Source organism: Panthera leo, chromosome E1 (assembly GCF_018350215.1).
Source record: "Panthera leo isolate Ple1 chromosome E1, P.leo_Ple1_pat1.1, whole genome shotgun sequence".
NCBI classification, from domain to species: Eukaryota; Metazoa; Chordata; class Mammalia; order Carnivora; family Felidae; genus Panthera; species Panthera leo.
The window spans coordinates 12,425,025-12,445,131 of record NC_056692.1 but is presented as its reverse complement, the minus strand read 5'-3'; the positions used below and the strand labels follow the sequence as shown (position 1 = coordinate 12,445,131).

The following is a 20,107-nucleotide window of genomic DNA, read 5'->3' as shown; positions in this document are numbered from 1 at the left end:
TCCGGTGGCATCGACAATGACAGACCAGGAAGACCCCTACCCTCGTCCACCTGTCTCCCTCTCCCATACACATGGCCCAGCCCCTCACTACCCCAGGCTCTTGCTCCCATGCCCCCATTCACCCCGCTGTCATGGCCTTCTTGGTGCAGGCACACCCAGCCTCCTACTTTTCTCCCACCAACCCTAGAGGGCCAAGGTCTCAGGCCCAACCAAGCCTTTACCAGGGAAATGATGTACCCAAGACCCTCAGAGTCCCAGACCTGTGACCCCTCCAAGAGGCTGTCAACACCTCCTACCAGGCTATGGGGTAAAACCTAGCCCTTCTGCAGCATCCCTGGCCCCTCTCCTTCATGAGAACCAGTGGGCTATATGCTTAAGCCATTCCCCTCAGGGAGACATAGGGGAAGCCTGGACAATTACCCCAAAGATTCTGACTCACTACCCTGGCATGGGTATGTTTTAAATGTTCCTGGATGTAGTCAAGATCGAGAAGCACCCTTTTTCCCTCTGGCTGCCAGGATGCTCAAACCCAGGGTTGCTACCCTCCTTTAGAAATGTTCAACCTCAAAAGGTGAACATTATGAATGCTAACCTTCCCCCCAACTTAGCTTGTCCCTCTATGAGCTGTCTCAGGGCATTTTTTGGCATGAGGAAGTTGCAAGTACTAAGTTCTTTCTTTAAAAATGGTCTTGGGGAATCTGGGTGGCTCAGCTGGTTAAGCATCCGACTTCAGTTCAGGTCATGATCTCATGGTTCATGAGTTCAAGCCCTGTGTCAGGCTCTGTGCTGATAGTTCAGAGCCTGGAGCCTGCTTCAGATTCTGTGTCTCCCTTCCTCTCTGCCCCTCTCCTGCTCACACTCTGTCTCTCTCTCTCTCTCTCAAAAATAAATAAACGTTAATAATAGTAATAATAATGATAATAAATTGGTCTAGAAAGCTCAGGCCTGTACACAAAGGCCTAGAGGCCTGAGATCTTCCAAATCTGTGTGGCTCTGGGAGCCCCAGCCTCTGGGGTCTCCTCACAAAAAGGCTCTGACCCAGAGTGGGAGAGTCGGGTCCCTGGAGGGCAGTTACCCAGGTTCAGGGCCACACTGGGGACCCACCTATGCCCAAGTTATCACCATTAGGCTGAGCTCTGTGCCTACTGGGGCAGGGCTGGGGCCTCTGGCTATGTAACTGGGACCCCCAGCCCCACCCAAGCCTGAGGCAATTACTTACAGACACAGCAATTTCCCCCAGGATGTCCTCTGGAATGGTCATGTTTTTATCGAGCACTTTCCGGTAGAACTTGTCCAGGGATGTGTCCATGAGCTCCATGCAGATCCACACATCTCCCTGTGGAAGGACACCTGGAGGTCAGCCTGGGTTACCTGAGGCTGTACCTGGGCCTGGACAGCCCGCTCTGGTGCCAGCGTCAGCACACGCCTGCCTCCCCCGTGCCGGTCAGGCCTTCCTACAGACATGTCTGCCTGCCCACCTCAGCCCACAAAGATTTACTGAGCTCCCAGCTCCACCCTTTCTGCCCCCAAAATCTTTCAGCTTCTGCTTCTCCACCTTCCATGCTTGTCCACACTACTAGGTAGGTAGTATACCCACCACCCTTGCCCACCTCTTTTGCCTCTGGTCTCCCCGATCTGATCCCTAATTCCATGGCAGTTTTCTAGAAAGAAGTGACTGAAACACACACCTAATTATGTTCCTCCCAACAAGGGCTCTCAGGATCTGGCTGCAGCTCAGCTCCATGACCCTGCCCTGCAGATCCCTCCTGACCTCAGCCACTGCGGCCCCCAACATGCATAGGTCACCCCAGCTCTGGCCTTGATGGACGGTTCCCTTCTTCTCCTGCAAAGCCCTGCCTCCCCCACACCCTGTTGCCCCACAAACGCCCACCTATCTTTCAGGACAGCCTTCTGGGAAGACTAGGTATGGCATCTCCTTGGGGTACCCACAGGACCCCGTGCCTCGCTGCCAACTCTGACCCTACGTGCAGTGAGGCCCAAGTGTGTGTCCTTCCCCCCAGCAGCAAGGGGATGACCAGCCTGCACCTGGCACTCAGCAGGTGCTGAGCCAATCAGACAGGTGGATAATGAGGGGCTGACTCACAAATGGGTCCACCGCACCCGGGAAAACCGGGAACCCAGTAGATGGTCAGAGAGCATCCCGCGGGAGCCCATCCTTCCGCCATGGCATCACCCTGACCCCTCTCTCATCCCACATGCAGACCTTCCCACAGACTAAGAGTCGGACCCTCGCACACCTCCATGACCGCCCCTACCTGGAGCCCCGCCCTGCCAGCCTGGAGGCCGGTGAAGCACACGGGCAGAGTGAGTGCCAGGCCCTGGGCCACATCACTTCAAACCCATGCAACCTTTCGAGGTGGACACAATTACTGGCCTCATTTCACAGGCAAGGAAACTGAGGCAGGAAGCAGGGGAGCCAGGCAGTTTGGCCTCTGGGCCTGAGCTCTCAAGACCCAGCATGTACCATCTCACTCTTGTGCCTGGCACCTGGCACACAGGGGCGCTCAGCAAGTGTCTGCTGGGGGCCCAGCATGAGCAACAGCGGACCGCAGGCTAGACGGAGTGGGGCAGGTGTGCAGAAGAGAGGTGGGGGTGGGGCAGCGTACCCTGGCACCCACCTCCCACCCTCCCACCAGGGCCGCACCTCTCTGAAGAGGGCCCCATAGAAGGTGACAGTGTAGAAGCAGTCGACCGTGCGCATGTTGATGTCCAAGTCCATGAGCAGACGCTTCTGCTCCTGTGAGTTCACAGTGGCCCGGATCCGCTGCAGGAAGAGAGGGTTACGGTTCAGGCGCCACACGTCAGAGGGCGACCACCCCACCAACCCTTCAAGGAGCTTCAAGGGGTGCCCTCAGCCTCCCCTTCAAGGCTCAGCCCCCCATGCCTCCTCCAGGAAGCCTCCCAAGTGTCCCCTCCCTGCCTGGCTGGGGCCCCGCTTACCTTCACGGCCATGATGGTGCCACTCTGGGCATGCCGCACCTTCTCCACCACCCCATAGGCTCCACGGCCCAGCTCTGAGATGGTCACCAGGTCATCGGCCTCCACCTCAAAATTCTTGGGGGACAGAAATGAGAGAAACCACAAGTTAGGAGCCTACCCTCGCACCTTGCCCAGTAGAGAGAGCTGGGGCAGCAGAAATTAAAAACAGCCAGTGAGACCTGGGCTCAAATCCTATACCAACCACCTTCTGCCGTGTGACCTGGGGCAAGTCACTGAACTTCTCAGACTCACGTCACCCTCTACAAAACAGGCATAGCCCCAACGTCCAAAGGCTTCCACAAGGTATAAGTAAGACCACCTATGAAATGCCCCCGGCAGGCACAGAGAGCTCAAGAGATGCCCTTCCCTCTTGTCCCCTAGCCCATTCAGGTGGTAGGACTAAATCTTTCATTCAACCAGTATTTACTGAGCACCTACTATGTGTGAGCTCCTGGAGAGAACAGAACAAGGTCTTGCCCTCACAGTGAGCAGTGTGGCCCTAGGCCCTCTTCTGTAGGGCAGGCAAGAAAGGAATAAACAACTAGATGAGCGGGACAGCACCCAGTGACAAGTGTCAGAGAAGGAAAATTAGCCTGGGAGAGGCTGTCAGCCAAGGGGATGCCTCTACAGTGGGGTCTCTGCCTGGAGACCCTTGGTATCTCCTGTGGGTGAGGCACCGTCCCTGAACCAGGATCTCAACCACTGGTGTCCATGCATCAGGAGGTGCATGTGAAATGCAGGTTCCCAGGTGCTGGTTCTGAGGACAGAGCCAGGAGTCTGCACGTTCCACACACCATTCCCACAGGTGAGGTGGACGCAGGCGGCCCCACGACCCAAACTCTGAGATCAGGAAACTTCACACTGCTCTGGCTCTCCAGGGCTCCACGAGGCAGGCCGACTCGCCCCAGTCCAAATGTGGCGGTCTGAAAGTGGGCAGCCCAGGGCCACACGGCCACCATCTGGAGCGTGAGGCTCCTCTCCCAAGCCCAGCTCCTTCCACCTCCCGGAGCCACCTCCAAGAGGCCCTACAGAGTCAGCGTGGGCTCATCTGTCATGAAGACACCGAGATTCAGAGACATGAAGGCCCCACCCCAAGTAGGCAGCCAGCACCTACCCTGTCTCCGATGGTGATGAAGGTCCGAGAGTCCAGGTTCCGGGGGGGTCTGTGGGGAGGAAGCACACCCCATGAGCCTCGGAGAGAACCACATCCTTCCCCGAGAGAAGGAGCAAACCAGGCTGGCACAGGAGCCAGAGACGCGTCCTGTCCCCGGGAGGCAGCTTGAGGGAGGTGGTGCTCCTCAAGGCACCTAGTCTCAGTCACTCAGCATCTGCCGTACCAGACACAAGGCGTGGCCACACAGACATGGCCGGAGCCTCGCCTTCCCATCTCTGAGATGAGTGAGAAGGGGACACAGAGCGGATGTGCGACGCCTGTGAGCCCTGTGGCCACCCCACCAGGGCCGTCCAGGACACGATGCCCCCTGCTTGCTCCCCTCCCCTGGGCCCTCTCCAGGCTGAGCCAGGGGAAAAGCTGAGGTGGACTTACGTAGGGTTGGGTACAGGCGGCTTGGACATGCAGGATATCCGCAAATCCTTCTTCCTCTTGGATTTCCCTAAGATGGAGAGAAGGTAAGGCATCTGGTCAGCTCAGTCTATCAACATCCCCTGGGCACTCCCTAGGCCGGACAAACCTGGGGACATAAACGGCTCAGGCCTCTGGCCCTCAAGGGGTCGCAGGTGCAGACACAGATGCTGAGGGTCAGTGTGGGCAGGGCCCTGATGAGGCCTGGAACCTCTGGGCACCTGCGGGATGTTCCTGGCTCAAGCCCCACTGGCCCTCCCGGCAGTGGCCCTCAGGTCCCACTGGGCCCCGGGCAATCACCCCCCCAAACCACCCGAGAAAAGATGGCGCCTCCAGAGTACGCCTCCCGGGAAGGTGGCTCCATTGCAGATCTGTCCCACAGGCCACACATCAGGCTGCCACTGAGCACCCGCCTCAGGGAGTAGGGCCGGGTCTGAGCAGCTGAGGTTTCTGCCGGGGCCCGGTGCTCCCACCCTAGGCGGAAGCCCTGTGTCCTAAAGTTTCTGGCAAGGGTTGAGCTGCGCCCCCTGAAAATTCATGTGTTGAAGTCCTAAGAGTGTCACCCTATTTGGAGATGGGATCTTTACAGAGACGATTAAGTTAAAACGAGGTCATGAGGGTGGGCTGTAATCCAGTATGACTGGGGTCCTTACGAAAAGGAAATTTGGACCCAGAGACAGGCATGCACAGCTGGAAGGTGAGGAGACACAGGGAGAAGATGGCCACCTGCAAGCCAAGGAGCTCCTAAGGATACCAGAAGCTAGGAGAGAGGCCCGGAACGGATCCCTCCCTCACAGCCTCAGAAGGAACCAGCCAGCCAACACCTTGATGGGACTTCCGGCCTCCAGAACTGTCAGACAGGAAGTTTCTGTGAAGCCCCCAGCCTGCGGTGCTAAGAAACAGATATAGCCTCCTTCTCCCACTTGTGCTGCTAACGTTGGTGGGGCGGGGGTAGGGGCAGCATCTGAGGCAGAGAGAACTCCTTTCAGATCCCAGCTCTGCTGCCCACCCCTCTTCTGAGCCTCAATTTCCCCATCTGTCACCTTGGAATGCAGACGCCCACCTCAGGGATGGCTGGGAAGCCCGAGCGGACGCAGGCTGGGGAGTTGCAGGCCGAAGCCTGGTGCCTATTTCTGTCCCACCCCCACGAAGTTCTTGCCTTTGCTGCCCCCTCCAAGAGCACCCCAGGAAGCCTGCTTCCCTCCCGAGGGCTCCGGGCAGGCCTTGAGTCCCGAGGCCGCACCTCCCTCACCCTCACCCTCACCCCTAAGGACGGGAGAGGGGCTTCCCTTCTCCAAGGCCCAGTGCCCACGTCTCCTGGGCTAGCTGAGAAAGCGTGGCCAGGTGCCTTAAGGAAGAATCCATATTCTGGAGCGCTGGACGCGGCTGGAGCTGGGCACAGCGGAAGAAGCTTCATTAGGCCACCCTCCCAAAAAGGTACAACGCCACCTCACAGTCAGGAAAGCAAGTTGAGGGACCTCAGGGAGCCCAGCGGTAAGGACCGAGGCAGGCCTGAGTCCCCAGCCCCTGCTCCCAGGCAACCGGGACAAGGAGCTCCATTTTCCAGAGCAAAGAAGTAACTTGTCCAGGCCACCGAGGATGTGGGTGGCAGAGCTGGGACTTGACCGTGACTCCCCGAAACCTCCCAGGGCACTTGCCAGCTCCTGCAGGAGTATCCTTCTCACCTCCCAGGCAATGCCCTGCCGTCGGCTCTGCCCTCCCCGCCAGCCTCACGAGGCTGCCACAGACATACCACTGGCCACCCAAGGAACTGGGAACTGTCCGAGGCCCTGCACCACATGCTGTGAGTGTGCACAGAGCACTAGGAGACCTGAGCCCCTGAAGCCACCTCTGAACTGGGTTCAGATCCAGTCTCCACCACACCGTGCTGTGCGGCCTCAGTGCACCATCTGGGAGCCTGGCTTGGGGGCCTGGACCCCGCAGCCGGGCAGAGCCTGACGCCACTGTCGAGTGATGGGATAGGGAAGACGAGGCCCAGCCTCAGCTGTCCTCAGATGAACCACCGAAAAGTAGAACGGCCCCAGCGGGGATGGGGGTCCCAGTGTGTGCACCGGGGTGGGTGGGCAGAGCACTGCGGGTGACGGAGGCAGACACCTGCAGCCTCCCCACAGAAGCCGCCCAAGGCCCTCCAGATGCCTGGCTGTGAGGCAGGTCTGCCTGTGCCCCAGCAGCTGGCGACAGAGCCACAGTCCCAGCCAAAGGCCCTGACCCAGGGGACCCCATGCCAACTACTAAGTCAGTACCCCAACGGCACAGTCCTCAACCCCAGAGCCGGGAGTGAGGCTGCTCACTCCATTCTGGCCTCAAATTCAAATCCCACCTTTGCCCCTTAGAGGCTGGGTGCCCTTGGGCAAGTCCCCATGCTTCTCTGAGCCTCAGTATCCTCATCCAGACAATGGGGATAAAGAAAGCACCTGCTCAGTAGGCATCACAGAAGGCACTCAGAACAGCACCCTGCTGCCATCAGAGCTACTTGACCCCCCAGCCTGGGCCTGTCCAGGACCAACCCGGAGGCCTCAGGAAACAAGCTTCTACAAATAGTATTCACTGGGAACCACCCTCCGCTCCCTGTCGCTGGGATAAACCAGTCACCTCATCATGAGCCCATGTGGGAGGTGTTTTCATCCCATTTTACATATGAGGCAGTGGGGCCAGTTGTCAGGGGCTGGGTGGGTCTCTCTCTTGTCCAGCGGCAGCAGCAGTCAAGGTCACACAAGTGGCCCTTCCCATCTATTCCAGACGTTCCAACAACCCTAGAGGGAGGAATTCTCAGCCTTGCTTTACTTGAGGAAACCGAGGCTCAGAAGCGAAGATGCTGCACGGGGAGTCAGGGGACCGGCCGGGACTCCCTTCTGGATTGGTCCACTTGGAGACCACAAGGGGCTCGTGGCACCCCGTCCTGCCGGGGAGGAACTGGCAGGCTGCACTCCCCCGCGGGGAGCACTGTGCCATCTTGTGCTGAGCAGAAGTCTAGAGGCTTCCCTGGGTTTCCCTGGGCCCAGCACATTCCACATGGCAGAGGAGAACAGAAAAGCCGAGGCGTGCGGGGCCTTCTGGGTCAGACTTCTGTGCTGGCCCTGGGTCAGGCTACATCACCGCTGACCTCTGGCGTGGGAGCAGGGGCCGCGGGGCCCAAGGCCTGAGGAGGCCACTGGCCAGGCCGGTGCTGCTGACACCGCATTTGGCACGCGACAGCCTCTGCCCGAGTCCAGCTCGGCGCCCCTGCTGAGACGCGGCCCTGGACCCGTCTCCGCCCCTCGAGGCCCGCGTCTCTGAAGCAGGAGCGCCGAGAACATGCGCCCCCTGTAAGGCAGGCTCGTCTGCAAGGTAACTGGCACAGGCTGGGCACTCGGTAGGTGGGCCTATGTGATTGGCCCCTAAACGGTCACTGTAGTTATTATAAGCCTGTCCACGGAGGTGAAAACATCTACCCTACGTAATGAGAATTATGGGTGGCTTTAATTCTTCACTTGAAACTTTTTGTAACCAGAAAGTAAAACATTTTGTGTTAAAAATGAACAACCCACTCAGGGGTCTCCTGGGGCTCATGGCCGCACCCGTGCCCGTAATACCTCGGCTCTTGGCCCTGCTTGCCCCTTGTCTGGCTCTAGCCTATGCACCCATCCCCTACCCCGGGATCTGCGAACGCGGTGAGATGGGCGCCCCCTCGCCAGGCCTCAGTTTCCCTAGTTGTCAAGGGAGCTTCTATGCCTGCGGCCAGGCTGGGTGGGGGAGGAGTAAACAAGAGCTCCCATCTGCCCCTCCTCCCAGGCGGGCCTGAGGGCACAGGCTGCTCCAAGCACCTGGGTGGGTGGGTGGGAGGAGTGTGGTCCTGGCCTTCTCACCTACCTGCCCGTCAGGGTCACCTGGCCTGCGTCCGGAGGGACACGCACTCTGTGGGGCAGCTGTGCCAGCTGTCAGAGGGAGTGGGTGAGGCCGCCATGGAGACAGCACAGAAACAGGCCGCGGGCCACCAGCCGCTGCCACCGTCCATCACACACGTCAGCACTGGGCCCAGATGGCCAGGCAGCCCGGGGCTGCCCAGGTGTGGACTCAATGTGACGACCGTCACCACAACAAACAGAGGTTCACAGGCTGCCACCAGCAAACCACAACAAGCCTGCCAGCCTCAACTTGCAGGGCCTCTGGCACAGGTGGGCACAGTGCCAGGCATCTGTGTGTCCTCGGCCCTCTCCAGTCTCCCAGCGGTACCACGGGCAGAGAGCAAGGAAACCAGCCACTGACCTACGGGACAAGCCAGTGGAGAGAGGCACCCCATGCTCCCACAACTCCTACCCCTGCCTGGCCCTGCTCATCATTCCTTGCATAAGTCACCTTCTTGCCTGTCTCGGTACGTTTGCATGTTCTGTTCTCTCTGTCTAGAACGTTCTTCCCTGCAACTTTGTTCTAGGTGGTATGCGATCCTCACCCCTCGCCTAGTCAGAGAGGCTTTCCTGATCACACCAGCTAAGCCCCCTTGTCCCTGGCTCTCCCTGTGTCCAGCCAGCTTCTCTCCTGTCACGTCTCACAAGTCACAGTTCTACAGCTACTAGCTCAGGAGCAGCTATGGAATTGTTTAGGAGCACCGACTCTAGAGCTAGGCAGCCTGGGTTCAAACTACAACTCTGCCACTGCCTAGCTGTGTGCCCTGAAGCAAGTGTCTTAACCTCTCTGGGCATCATAGACTCCACTGTGCAGCGGGGATAACGGCCCCACAGTTATCCCAGGGCTACCAGGCATGTCCTACCAGGCTATCAGTGCCATGCTGCAGCGGTGGCTGACATGCAAAGATTAGACTGAACCAAACCCGCAGGACCCAAAACAACACTAGGCCCTCAGCCCCAGACAGTCACTCTGTTCATACTCTCCGCAGCCCCACAGAATAAAGTGCTTTTCTGTCTGTACCTGTTGTACCGGGGCGGGGGGAGGCGGGGGTCAGAGAGGAGAGGTACCTTGACCAAGGTCACACAGTGGGAGTCTAGCAAGGGGCAGACATGAAGATGGGTCTGCTTAGCTCTAACGAGCAAACATCAACAGAAAGCCTGAGAGAGGGCTCTCCCCACCCCCTGCGTCACCCCTGCCCTGGGACCTTGGGGACATTCCAAATAGACTGGACTGTGCCACTCCCTCTCAGGCTGTGTCCACGGTGGGGGGTGGGGGGCCCTGCCACAGACTCCACTCACAAAGGGAGCCCCCCACCCCTCATCGTGTTCAGTCACGACCCCTGGTTTCCCATGACAAGCGCATTGCTCCCTGCCGCTCCCAAACTGTTACTATTCCTACCCCTACTTTGGGGTACTTCGGGTGCTTCTTGTGGTTTCCAATTCCACCGGAAAAGTCCCAGGCCCTGAGCGTCCGTGCCCGCCATGGAGATGTGGGAGGCCAGATGTCCCAGGGCCACTGATGCCCCCTCCCAGCCTCTGCCCCACTCAGCCTGTCACTTCTGTCCTATGGGAGGGTCCCTCACAGAGAGAGCGCCTCGACCAAACTACTCCCGCGGCGCAGGCAGCTATCGAATAGCTCTTGTCAGCCGGCACGGCACCTGATGCTCAATGCCATCGCCCACTGCAGCCATCGCACTGGCCCCACACTTACCGCCCCGCGGGCGAGCGCGGCACCCAGTTCACGGACCGGCCCACCGAGGCCCTGCGATGCTCAGCAGGAACGGCAAGGCCGGGCCCGTCCCACCTGTGTCTGAGGCTGCAGTCTCCTCCCCCTGGTACCCTCCCCTCAAAGAGGCCCCTGAGGAGCTGGCGGGGACCACCACCACCAAGTGTCGGCAGGGACCAAGGACAGAGCCGGCTCCCCCAGGTAGGGGGCCAGTTGGGTCCCCGGCACGGTGGCGCCCGCTCCCCAAGGTCCTGAAACAGATGAAGGGCTCTCTCATTGACGGGTCCCCTATACACGTGGCACCTGCCAAGGGCACCGTGTACCTCATCCCACAGGCGAACGACGGGCTGCACCACGGGGGCCGCTCAGCCCATGACCCTGCCCTATCTCCTGCTGTGTGCCAGTCACCTGGGCAGGCCCTGGCCTCTGAGGCCCTCAGCACCCCCTTTCCCTTTACCTCTCAGGCCCTTCCTCATCTGCAGAGCACGTTGGGGGGGATTCAGTGCCTGCCTACCTCACAGCATCCGTCCCTCCCTCAATGAGCAGACCGCACCCTGCCCTCCGAGGTCATGCGCCAACCGCGGACCTGTGGCGACGTATGAAGACATTCCGTCAGGGGGGTGCTACTGGCATCTAGTGGATAGAAGCCAGAGATGCTGCCCCGCAACCCACGGTGCACACTCAGCACCCACAACTGAGAATGATCCAGCCCAACAGGGCAACCGTGCCAGGGCTACACCTGTGGCCGACAGGAGAGGCAGGACCACAGGCAAACAGCAAACTAGCAAACAACACCAATCTGTGTAATGTTTACACAGAATCCCATGCGCGCTAAATGCTCTACAGAATAAAGGGAGCTGGGGACAGGGACCTTTGTGAGGTGGGATTTGAGCTGAGGAGGAGGAAGGAGGAAAGCTCTAGAGCCACAATGGTCCAGGCACAGGAGGCAAGTGCACAGGGACTTGGGCCTAGAAGAGGGAGGGAAGGGGGAAAGGCTGGGACCAGCGGGTGCGGGTGGGAGACCTGGTCTCACCCGGCCTCGCGGGCTGCTCTCGGGGCGCAGGGCACAGAGGGCAACCAGAGTCCGCCCCCTTGCTGCTGGGAGTCGCGTGAGCTCACAGGGCCACCACCTTGAAGGCACCTCGGCACTGTCCAAATGCCCACCGACCCGGAAAAGCGACCTCAAGGAACTCATCCCTAACATACAACTCCCACGAGACAAAAAGAATAAAGAGCCGCCGACACTTGGCGAGCACCTACTGTGTGGCCTGTGCTAAGCATTTAATCACATCTCGCCGGATCCCTTCAGCAACCCCCAGAGGCAGGGATGAACAGGATCTCCATTTTACAGATGAGGACACTGAGGCCCAGCATTTGTAAGGTCAAGAGACTGGCCCAGGGAACTGGCAAGGGTCCAGCAGGCCCCTGGGCAGGATGGGGGGGGGCGAGTGCTCTCCACGCAGGAGGAGGAATGCAGATTTTGTGAGAGAGAGAAAACGAGGGTCTCTCCACAGAGGATTCCAAGGAGCAGGACACTGCCTTTCTGCACCTTTGAGATGATCCTAACCACGTGTATGAGCTGCTTAGTGAATTTAAATTAAATAATCAGAAAGAAAGAAGCCCTGTGTAAACCTTGTGTCCTGGGCTTCTGTGGGTCTGGGGCTCAGGCTCCTCCTCCCTCCGAAAGGGGTAGCCAGGTTCACCAGTGTCCTTCGTGGGGGCTCTCAGCAGCAGGGCCTGCTGGGAATTGGATGGCGCCTCCGAGGCTGGCCAGCCCGGATCCTGGGGCCAGAGGCCTGGAGGCTTGCACGGGGTCCCATGCCAGGGCAGCAGCAGGACCAGGACTCCGACACTGACCCCAACTTCCTGGACCGGCTCTTCTCCCCGGGGTCACCAGATCCTGGCTTCCCACACCTCAACCGCAGCCACGACAGCACCTCGCAAGCCACTGCGGTGGAGGCCGACAGATAGTGAGTTGAGGAAAGACAGGCTTGGGCACCGGGAGACCTGAGCTGCTGTGTGACCAGGGGCAAGCCACACCCCCTCCCTGAGCCTGTTTCCTCCCTTGATGATCTGGGGAGCGCAAAGACCTTGACCTCCAGGAGAGGACTAGTCAGGGGTTGCTAAGAAAAGGCCGGGGCAGACCTGTGTGACCTTGGGCATTCACTCCCTGCTCTAGGCCGGCGTACTTGTAAAACTCAGGGATGACAACACAACCATGTTGCTGGGTAACCATGACAGCTAAGAAAGATAGTGCACGCCAAATGCCTGGCCCAAAACGGATCGGATCAGCGGCCGCCCTGGCCCAGAGGCCTTCAGTCACCAAGGTGGGCCCCAGACTGCAGAGTGAGGCCCCCAGACCACAGAGCCCACGCCTCGAGGCTAGGGGCAGGGAGGGACGTTCCCTGGTGGCACCTAACCTTCCCAGAGCCCCAGGGAAACGGGCTGCTCCTCTTGCTTGGACGCGTGGGCTGAGCTCCTACAGGTCTGCACTTGGGGCCGCTGTGAGATCACCCAGGCCACCCGGAAGCACTGCTGGGCCCCATGCTCCTGCCCCTGCAAAACGGTAGCAGCACCTTCCCTTAGCAAAGACCACGCTTGCTTTTATCATCATTTGTCTCGGAACAAAATCTTACAAAACATGGGGATAACGGAGAGAATACCTAAATGGGTATTCTTGGTGACAAAAATGCTAATACATAGCTCAAGTTCAATTTCAGCACCGAATGGGCACCTATGGTGTCCCTGAATCTGCCAGGTCTCATCCCTTCTCACCCTCGATAACAGCCTGAGAGGTGGGTGTTTCCATTCCCTTGGTTCGTGTGAGAACACTAGAGCCCAGGACATCACAAAGGGAGTCGGGGCAGAGTTGGGCCTCGAACCTGGAAGTCCCCCCAGGCTCACCCAGCAAGGCTCTACCAGCACTACCTTGGGGTCTGCCCCAGGCGGTTGGGGGTGGGGCAAGCTGTGCCTGGAGTAGGGAGGTATGGGGCAACCCAGAAGGCTAAGACACAGACCCGCTGAAGGACAGGGAGGGCAGGACACGCTCCCCAGGCCCCACACCCAGGGCAGTCTCGGGCAGGCCCCCCGCCCCTGCCTCAGCAGGCGCTGACCACCAACAATGACGACCCACTTAGTGGGAGCCCAGAAATGCTTCTCAGCTCTCTGTTTACTTCCTGATAGAACGCAAACATCTCCACGGACATCCAAGGCCCTTCCCTTGTCGCTTCACACCCGCTGGCTCATGCAACCCTCAGGACACGCCTTGCACAGTGATGCGGATAAGGAAAGTCAGGGCCCGTCAGGGTGTCGCTACACAGGCTGAGCACAGCACAATTTGGGCCCGGGAGTTTAAGATTCGCTTAAAGCAACAGTAACAGCTGCAAACACTCGTCTACACCAACTCCTAGCCAGCCCCCATGCCGAGCACCTGCATAGGCTAATGCAGCGAGTCGTCACAATAGCCCTGCAGTTTCGATTCTAGGAGCATCCCCGTGAGACAGACTGAGGCCACACGGCTCGGGAATGGGGGAGACGGGCGTGAACCCAGCCAGCTGGCCGCAGCCCCTCTCCGCCATTATGTAGCTGTGCCGGCCCCATGGGCCGCAATGGGGGCCAGCCTAGGGATTCTGAAGGACAATGAGCCGAAACATACCCCTCATACCTTAGCACTAATAAAGAAGCGATTATGACAAAAGTCAGGATGGCTGTAAGGGAGATGCAATACTGGGGGCACTCTGGGGTACAGTAACGTTCAATTTCTTTAGCTGAGTATTGGGTACACAGCACTCATTCACAAAAATACGGCGGTACCTTCTATATACCCTTTTGGTGTCTGCAGTACAGTTACAATTTGAAAGTTTGAAAGGGACGGGCTGCGAGCAGGGCAGCTGGACACCGCCTCCCAGAGAAGCCGGGGCGGCCCCTGGATGCCAGCTCAGCCACAACACCCCAGAAAGGGACAGGGTGACAGGGACCTGCGCCCGAGACTGGGGGTAGGGAGGAGAAAAGCCCCCTCAGGGTGAGCCTGGTGACCCTCTCCCAACTTGGATACAGCTCCCGGGCTTGCCGTCTGTGAGCGGCAGAGGGGCCTTCCGGGTTGCCACTGCCCAGCCCCATCTGTTCTTCATGACCTTTGTGTGAAGCTTTTGGGGGCTTCCATGGTCAGTGCTGGGGAGGGCATCTACAGACACAGCTGGGCAAGCAAGCCTGACTTGTGTGCGCAATGCCGACAAGGAAGGCCAAGGGGAAGCATGGGTGGTCCCTGGAGGCTGCAACCCCAACGCTGGGAGCTGAGCGGAAGGCAGGCGGGTCTCATCACCCCCATCTGTGCGGGGGAGGGCTCTCTGTGTGGCACCCTCTGTGCTGCCCCCCGGTGTTCCTCCTCTGGGACCCAATCATGACACACGGCACCCAGCCTGAGACCCTGAAGACACTCCACATGGCCACCAAGGCCCTGCACCCAGGCAAACCCTGCATCGAACTGCTCCCCCCTTCACCTCGGCCCCCCGTCCACTCATACACTTGGCCTTGGATCTGGACTCTCAGAACCGTGACTCCCAAGGCCTCCTCCTGCACCCCAGGCAGAACTCTGTGAGAGCCAGGGTGCTCCTCGCTCACCCCCTGTATCCCCACAGCCAGCACCATGCCTGGCAGTGATGAAGTTCCACCAGCTAAGGGGCTGGCCTAGAAAGTCCCCATCCTCCTGATTCCCTGCCCCACGCCTCCCTATGCTCAAGGGAGGCGGACCTGAAAAAAGAGGCCAGCACCCAGTCCTCTCTGTTCCCCACAGGCCCTCCCCAGGAAGGCCCAAGAGGCAATGGGAGCCCCAGCTCCAGCTCGGGCACCAGTGGGGAAAGGGCCTGGTACATTCTGCCGACATTACAGGACCCTGCAGCCACAGAGTCCCATGTCACAGGGCTTATGAGTCTGTCACCAGAGGTCAGGGTCCTACTTATTCATCCATCAATGAACACCTTCCATGACCATAACAATAAGAAAATAACAGCAGATGCCATTCGTTAGGCAAACACTATCTCCAATCTTTACCACCACCCTGCAAGGGATGGGTGTTTACTCCCACTTGGCAGAAAAGGAGACTGAGGGTCAGAGAGGGCACATGAGGAAGTCAGGAAGCAGCAAAGTGAGTCAGAATTTGAACTCGGCCTGTCTACCCCCTGAGCCCAGGCTCTGCACCCCCTTCCTATCTCGCCAGGGCTCTTTAGGGACTGAGGACAGTCTTGCTGGCCCATTACCTGACACTTAGCAAGGGTGGAATGAGGCTGTCCACAGCCATCCTTGTGGCTGCTAGCAAGACAGGAGAGGTCCCTATTCCCATTCTGCAGGTGAGGAAACGGAGGCCTCTCATCTGAAAGGTAGGCCATGCCCAGGGGACTGAAATCACTTACAGAGTGCAGTGAATGTAACTTTTCCAACATCACACAGCAAAAGAGACCGAACTGAGATTTGACCACAGGCACCCCCACCCTGTCTTTCGGGACTTCAGGCCAACCCTGCGCCCCCTCTCCTCCCCCGCATCCCGGAGCCCCCAGCAGCGCATCTGAGCCTGAGGGTTCCCTGGGCCGAGGGTGGTGAACAGCCGCCGCCACCTGCTTCTGTTCCGTGAACAAGAGGAAGCAGGGCCCTTGCCTAACAGAGGAAGTTCCTGGGCGGGGCGGGAGTGGGTCCAGGAGGGCCTGCCCAAGGGTCCCGGCCCAGTCTGAGGTCCAGGAAGGGGGCCACCTCTGATGCCCATCTCAGGGCTAGACGTTGACCTGAGAGGTCGGGGCTCACAGCCCCCTACCCATCCGCCAGCCACCAGGCATCGCCCCTTTAAGCAGCAGCCAGTTGGGCTGGCATGCCCGGCGGGTGAGTCAGCACCCAGTGCCCGCTGACTCACCCACCGGAAGCCTCCCGCTGCCCCAGCCCTCTCCCCACACAGGCAACTGAGAACTTTGCTCCTTTCGGGCCCCGAGCCACGGGCTGGCTGATAGAGAGTTTCCTGTGCGTCACGCCAGGGGTGGGGGAAGTCCCCAAGGTGTCACCCTCCAGTCTTTCCGACAGCAGGGATGGGACAGGATGGGGGTTGAGGGGGGACAGTGGCCATGGCAGGCGGGACCGGGACACGGTGCTCCTGAAGCCTCAGTGCCCGCGCTGGGCGGCCGGGAGCCATGGGAAGATCAAATATGAAGTGCCCGCACTGGTGGCACTCACAGTGCAGCGGAGACAGTAACAGGGTACATGTGGTACCCCCGAGGACAAGCGTGGCTTGAAGCAGCAGACCCAAACCACGCCAGCTAAACGTGCCCCTGACCACTGGCCCCAGTGCCAGCTGCCCTCAGCCTCTGACCCCAGCCCAAGATGGCATGTGCGAGAGGAGACTGGGGAAGACCAGCAGGGCTGTGGGACCTGGGGTCTCATGGGCTCATGGAAAACTCCCCAGGCCTGTGGCACAGAGGATGGAGCAGGGCCCCAGCTGCAAGGCAGGAAGGTCAAAAGGAAAGCTCCCTTAAGGTCAAGTGCCAACCACGCCCTGTTTTGTTCAAATTCCTCTGAGAAGGTGGAGAAGAGCACAATGCTGGGGGCCCTGTGCCCAGGACGGGAAGGGCAGCCAGGTGAGAATCCCAGCTCTCTGGACTCAGTCCAGCCGCTCCCCTTGTCTGACCCCAGTTTTGTCATCTGTCAAATGGGACGGACTGCGGTGAATATAAAATGTGCCAACTGTAGAGGGCTGTGTACACGAAAGGCATCACCTCTGGCTCAGTCCTTCCCCTGGGTCAGGCATGGCCTGGGGGAGACGCCTATGAGACAAAGACGTCATGGAGAGTGCCACTAGCTGGGACAGTGGGACGGTGGGATGGCGGTTGGCAGGGAGCAGCGGGGTGGGGAAGAGGGGGCCACCCAGCAGCTCAGCTCAAGCATCTAGAACAAGAATGGAACACAAAAGAGCACTGGGGAGACCTTTGGAGATAGACAGTCCTAGATAGGACCCTAGCTCCACCTGTCACAGCTGTATGACCCAGGCAAGGCACTGAACACCTCTGAGCCTCAATAAATGGGGCTGTGAGGAAGAAATGAGAGAGTACCTGGAACAGGGAAAAAAGCTTGATAAGTGGTAGCTGTCAGGATTTTTGTGAGGTGGTATCGCGGCTCCCCACCACGTCCTTCCGCAGACCCCAAAGAGGTTGACGGGGTCCCTAAGCCTTGCAGAGGCTCCTGACCCTCCATCTAACCCACCCACCATCATCTATTACCCGGACCCACAAAATGGAATTTCATCCCGATTCTCTCTCTGCAGAGAGAGGCTCAGAGAGAGCAACACCAGGACTCCAGTCGCACAGCGTATGGGGACCAAGCAGTGCCTCTCCCAAGTCCCTTTCCCCTTCACACCTGTGACCTCTCTACCTTCACAATTCTACAGCTTTAACTTTTATTTGGACGAGGCATCCCCCCCTGGAAGAGCTGAAAGGGCATTCAGAGACAAACATTGCTTCCGAGCTCTTCCTTCTGCCCATGAAAACACTGTGGCCCAGAGAAGGTGGGGGACCTGCCCTAAGTCCCCCAGCACCGACCAAGCCAGGCACACACCCCAAGCTGGAGAAGCGAAATGTCTAATTTCCTGGGTCTCCAGAACGGAGAAGCTTATGATTTCCCGGTTCCCGAGCTCCACGAGGTCTGTGCAGTCCAAGTCCCTCCCCAGCCACCTCCCCCCTTGAGTGCCTCCTGAGTTACTCACAGCGGTTGGGCAACGGTCAGGGATCCGGCCTCCCACTTACGTAAGACGTAATTACCCTGCCCACCGGGCCAGCAGGGCTCTGGCCCACAGCCACCACAGCCGCTGGCAGCAGGGGCAGAGAAGGACCCGCGCCCTCCCCAGGACCCCACATGCCCTCCGGCTGCCGGGGCCCCTCCAGAGAAAGAGACGTAGGAACAACCTCTGATCAGAGGCCCATTAAGTGCCATGTGTTACTTTTCTCCACCTCACTCTGCAGCTGCAAACAGAGGCAAGGCCTTGACACTGCAAGACTGAGGCCTTCCCAGCAAGAAAAATGGTAAAACCGGGGGTGCAGCAGCTGTCCCTCCCTAAGCTCCTACTATGTGCCAGGCACCATGCTGAGTTCCTTGTCTCCTCAGCCATGCTTGCTTAAAACTCTTCAGTATTGGCTACCTCGTATCATATCCAGAACGCCACACAAGGTAGGTGTGATTACTCCCATTTTGCAGATAAGGAAACTGAGGCCCACAGACACTCCTGCTGCTGGGGTGAGGCAGCAGCAGGTTTAGAGAGCCAGGAGGCAGCCCATTCATTACAGCTATGTCCGGTTTGGAACTCTTACACAGCCCAGCCTGCTGAGGCTCCCACATGCCAAAAACATCCTTTCCTCTTCCTGCAAAAAAAAAAAAAAAAAAAAAAAAAAAAAATCCCCCTTTCACCCTCCAAGTTCCCACCCCCACCCCCACCCCCGCATGACAAATCCTGCTGCCGCCCGCAGCCGCCACCTCACAAAAATTTCCAGGAAGGCCAGCTACTTGGAGAAGACAAGAGCAAGCCCACTGCACGGCCAGCACGCCGGCCTAGTAGTAGCTGGCCCGGGACCCAGAGGCAGCAGGGACAAGCCTGGTATCGATCAATCCTGGAGACACAGGGGAGCAAAAAGCAGTGAGGTCCCCAAGTGCAGAGAGAAACTTGCAAGTCAAGACAAGGAGAGCTGATGGAGAGGGCGCTGTGTGTTAGGGCAGGCTGGGAGGACAAGAGAGGTTCCTGGGGGACAAGGCTGCAGGGCTGCAAGCCCACCAGGGATGGGGCAATGTGGGGCCTACAAGGATGGAGAGAGTTAGGGGAGAGGAGAGAGTTCTTAGCTGGAGTGTAGCCAAGGCACTCACATGGTGGGGGCGGGGGGAGGGGGGGGTGAGGGGGGTGAGGGTGGTTACAGTGATTCCCCAGCAGGGCAGCACTGCTGGGGTGTCAGTTAAATCCCAGTCTGGCTACAGCCCTGGGACCAGGGAGTGGACGGAGAAGGAGGGGGGAGGCGGCTGGGTGCAGGATCACAGTGAATCCCCCTGAATCCAGCTGAGGTGCCCACGTTGGGAGAATTCATGTTCTGGGTGCAGTTAAGGCCTAAATGAGGAGGTCAGAGTGAGGTTTCTGACCTGGAGCGGGGTAATCAGAATAATCGGAAGGAGATCCTAGCTTGAGTTCGGGCCCGAATGCAGTCCCAAGGCCTAAACTGGGGGTCCAAGTGAGGTCTAAGCTGAGACCGAGACCCAAATAGGGACGGGTTCTGGGCCGATGTGCTGCGTGGGTCCTGTACGGTATGGAATGGGATCACACAGACGGAGGTCGGGGTTCGCGGCCCGGGCCCGGATTGGGCGCGGGGGCGGGGGGTCAAGTCGCGCTCCCTAGCAGGGGCTCCTACCTTTGGTCGGGGGCATGCTGGAGGGCTGACTGGAGGCGGGCGACTCCATGGTGCAGGCGGGTCCAGGGGCAGCGGAAGGAACTAATCGAGAGGACGGCGGGCTCTACGCGGACGGAGAGCGCTCATGGCTGCGGGCAGGGGGCCCGGGCGCGGTGGCGGAGCAGAGGCGGCGGCGTCGGCGGCGGCGGCGGCGGCGGCGGCGGTGGCGGCGGCGGCGGCGGCAAATACGCGTCCGCGACGGGCGGTGCCGGAGCCAGACTGGGCAGCGCCGCTGGGGCCCCGGCCGGACGGCGCCGACATCGGCCCCGCCCCCGCGCGTCGATTGGCCCGTCAGTCTCCAGGGCCCGTCCCCTGCCTATCCAACGCCGGCGTTGCCCTGCCTGTCACGCACAAGCCTTGCCCCTGCTGGCCCCAAATCGGGCTCCTCCCACTGTCTGTCAAGCCCCGCCCCCCGCCCGGGAAACCCAGGCCCGCTCAG

At 59.4% G+C, this 20,107-nt stretch overlaps 1 protein-coding gene across 1 annotated transcript in view; it reads right to left on the bottom strand.

Moving 5' to 3' along the window:
- The window catches only part of MAP2K3 (mitogen-activated protein kinase kinase 3), a 29,324-nt gene extending 9,509 nt beyond the window's left edge, over positions 1-19,815 (bottom strand). Inside the window, exons 1-6 of the mRNA XM_042914927.1 lie at positions 19,630-19,815; positions 4,547-4,613; positions 4,115-4,163; positions 2,962-3,075; positions 2,666-2,785; positions 1,220-1,336 (exon numbers count right to left, since the gene is read on the bottom strand). Coding sequence (XP_042770861.1) covers positions 1,220-1,336; positions 2,666-2,785; positions 2,962-3,075; positions 4,115-4,163; positions 4,547-4,613; positions 19,630-19,678 — 516 coding nt within the window. The 5' untranslated portion in view covers positions 19,679-19,815. The remainder of the gene's footprint in view (positions 1-1,219; positions 1,337-2,665; positions 2,786-2,961; positions 3,076-4,114; positions 4,164-4,546; positions 4,614-19,629) is intronic.
- Positions 19,816-20,107: the final 292 nt, after the last annotated feature.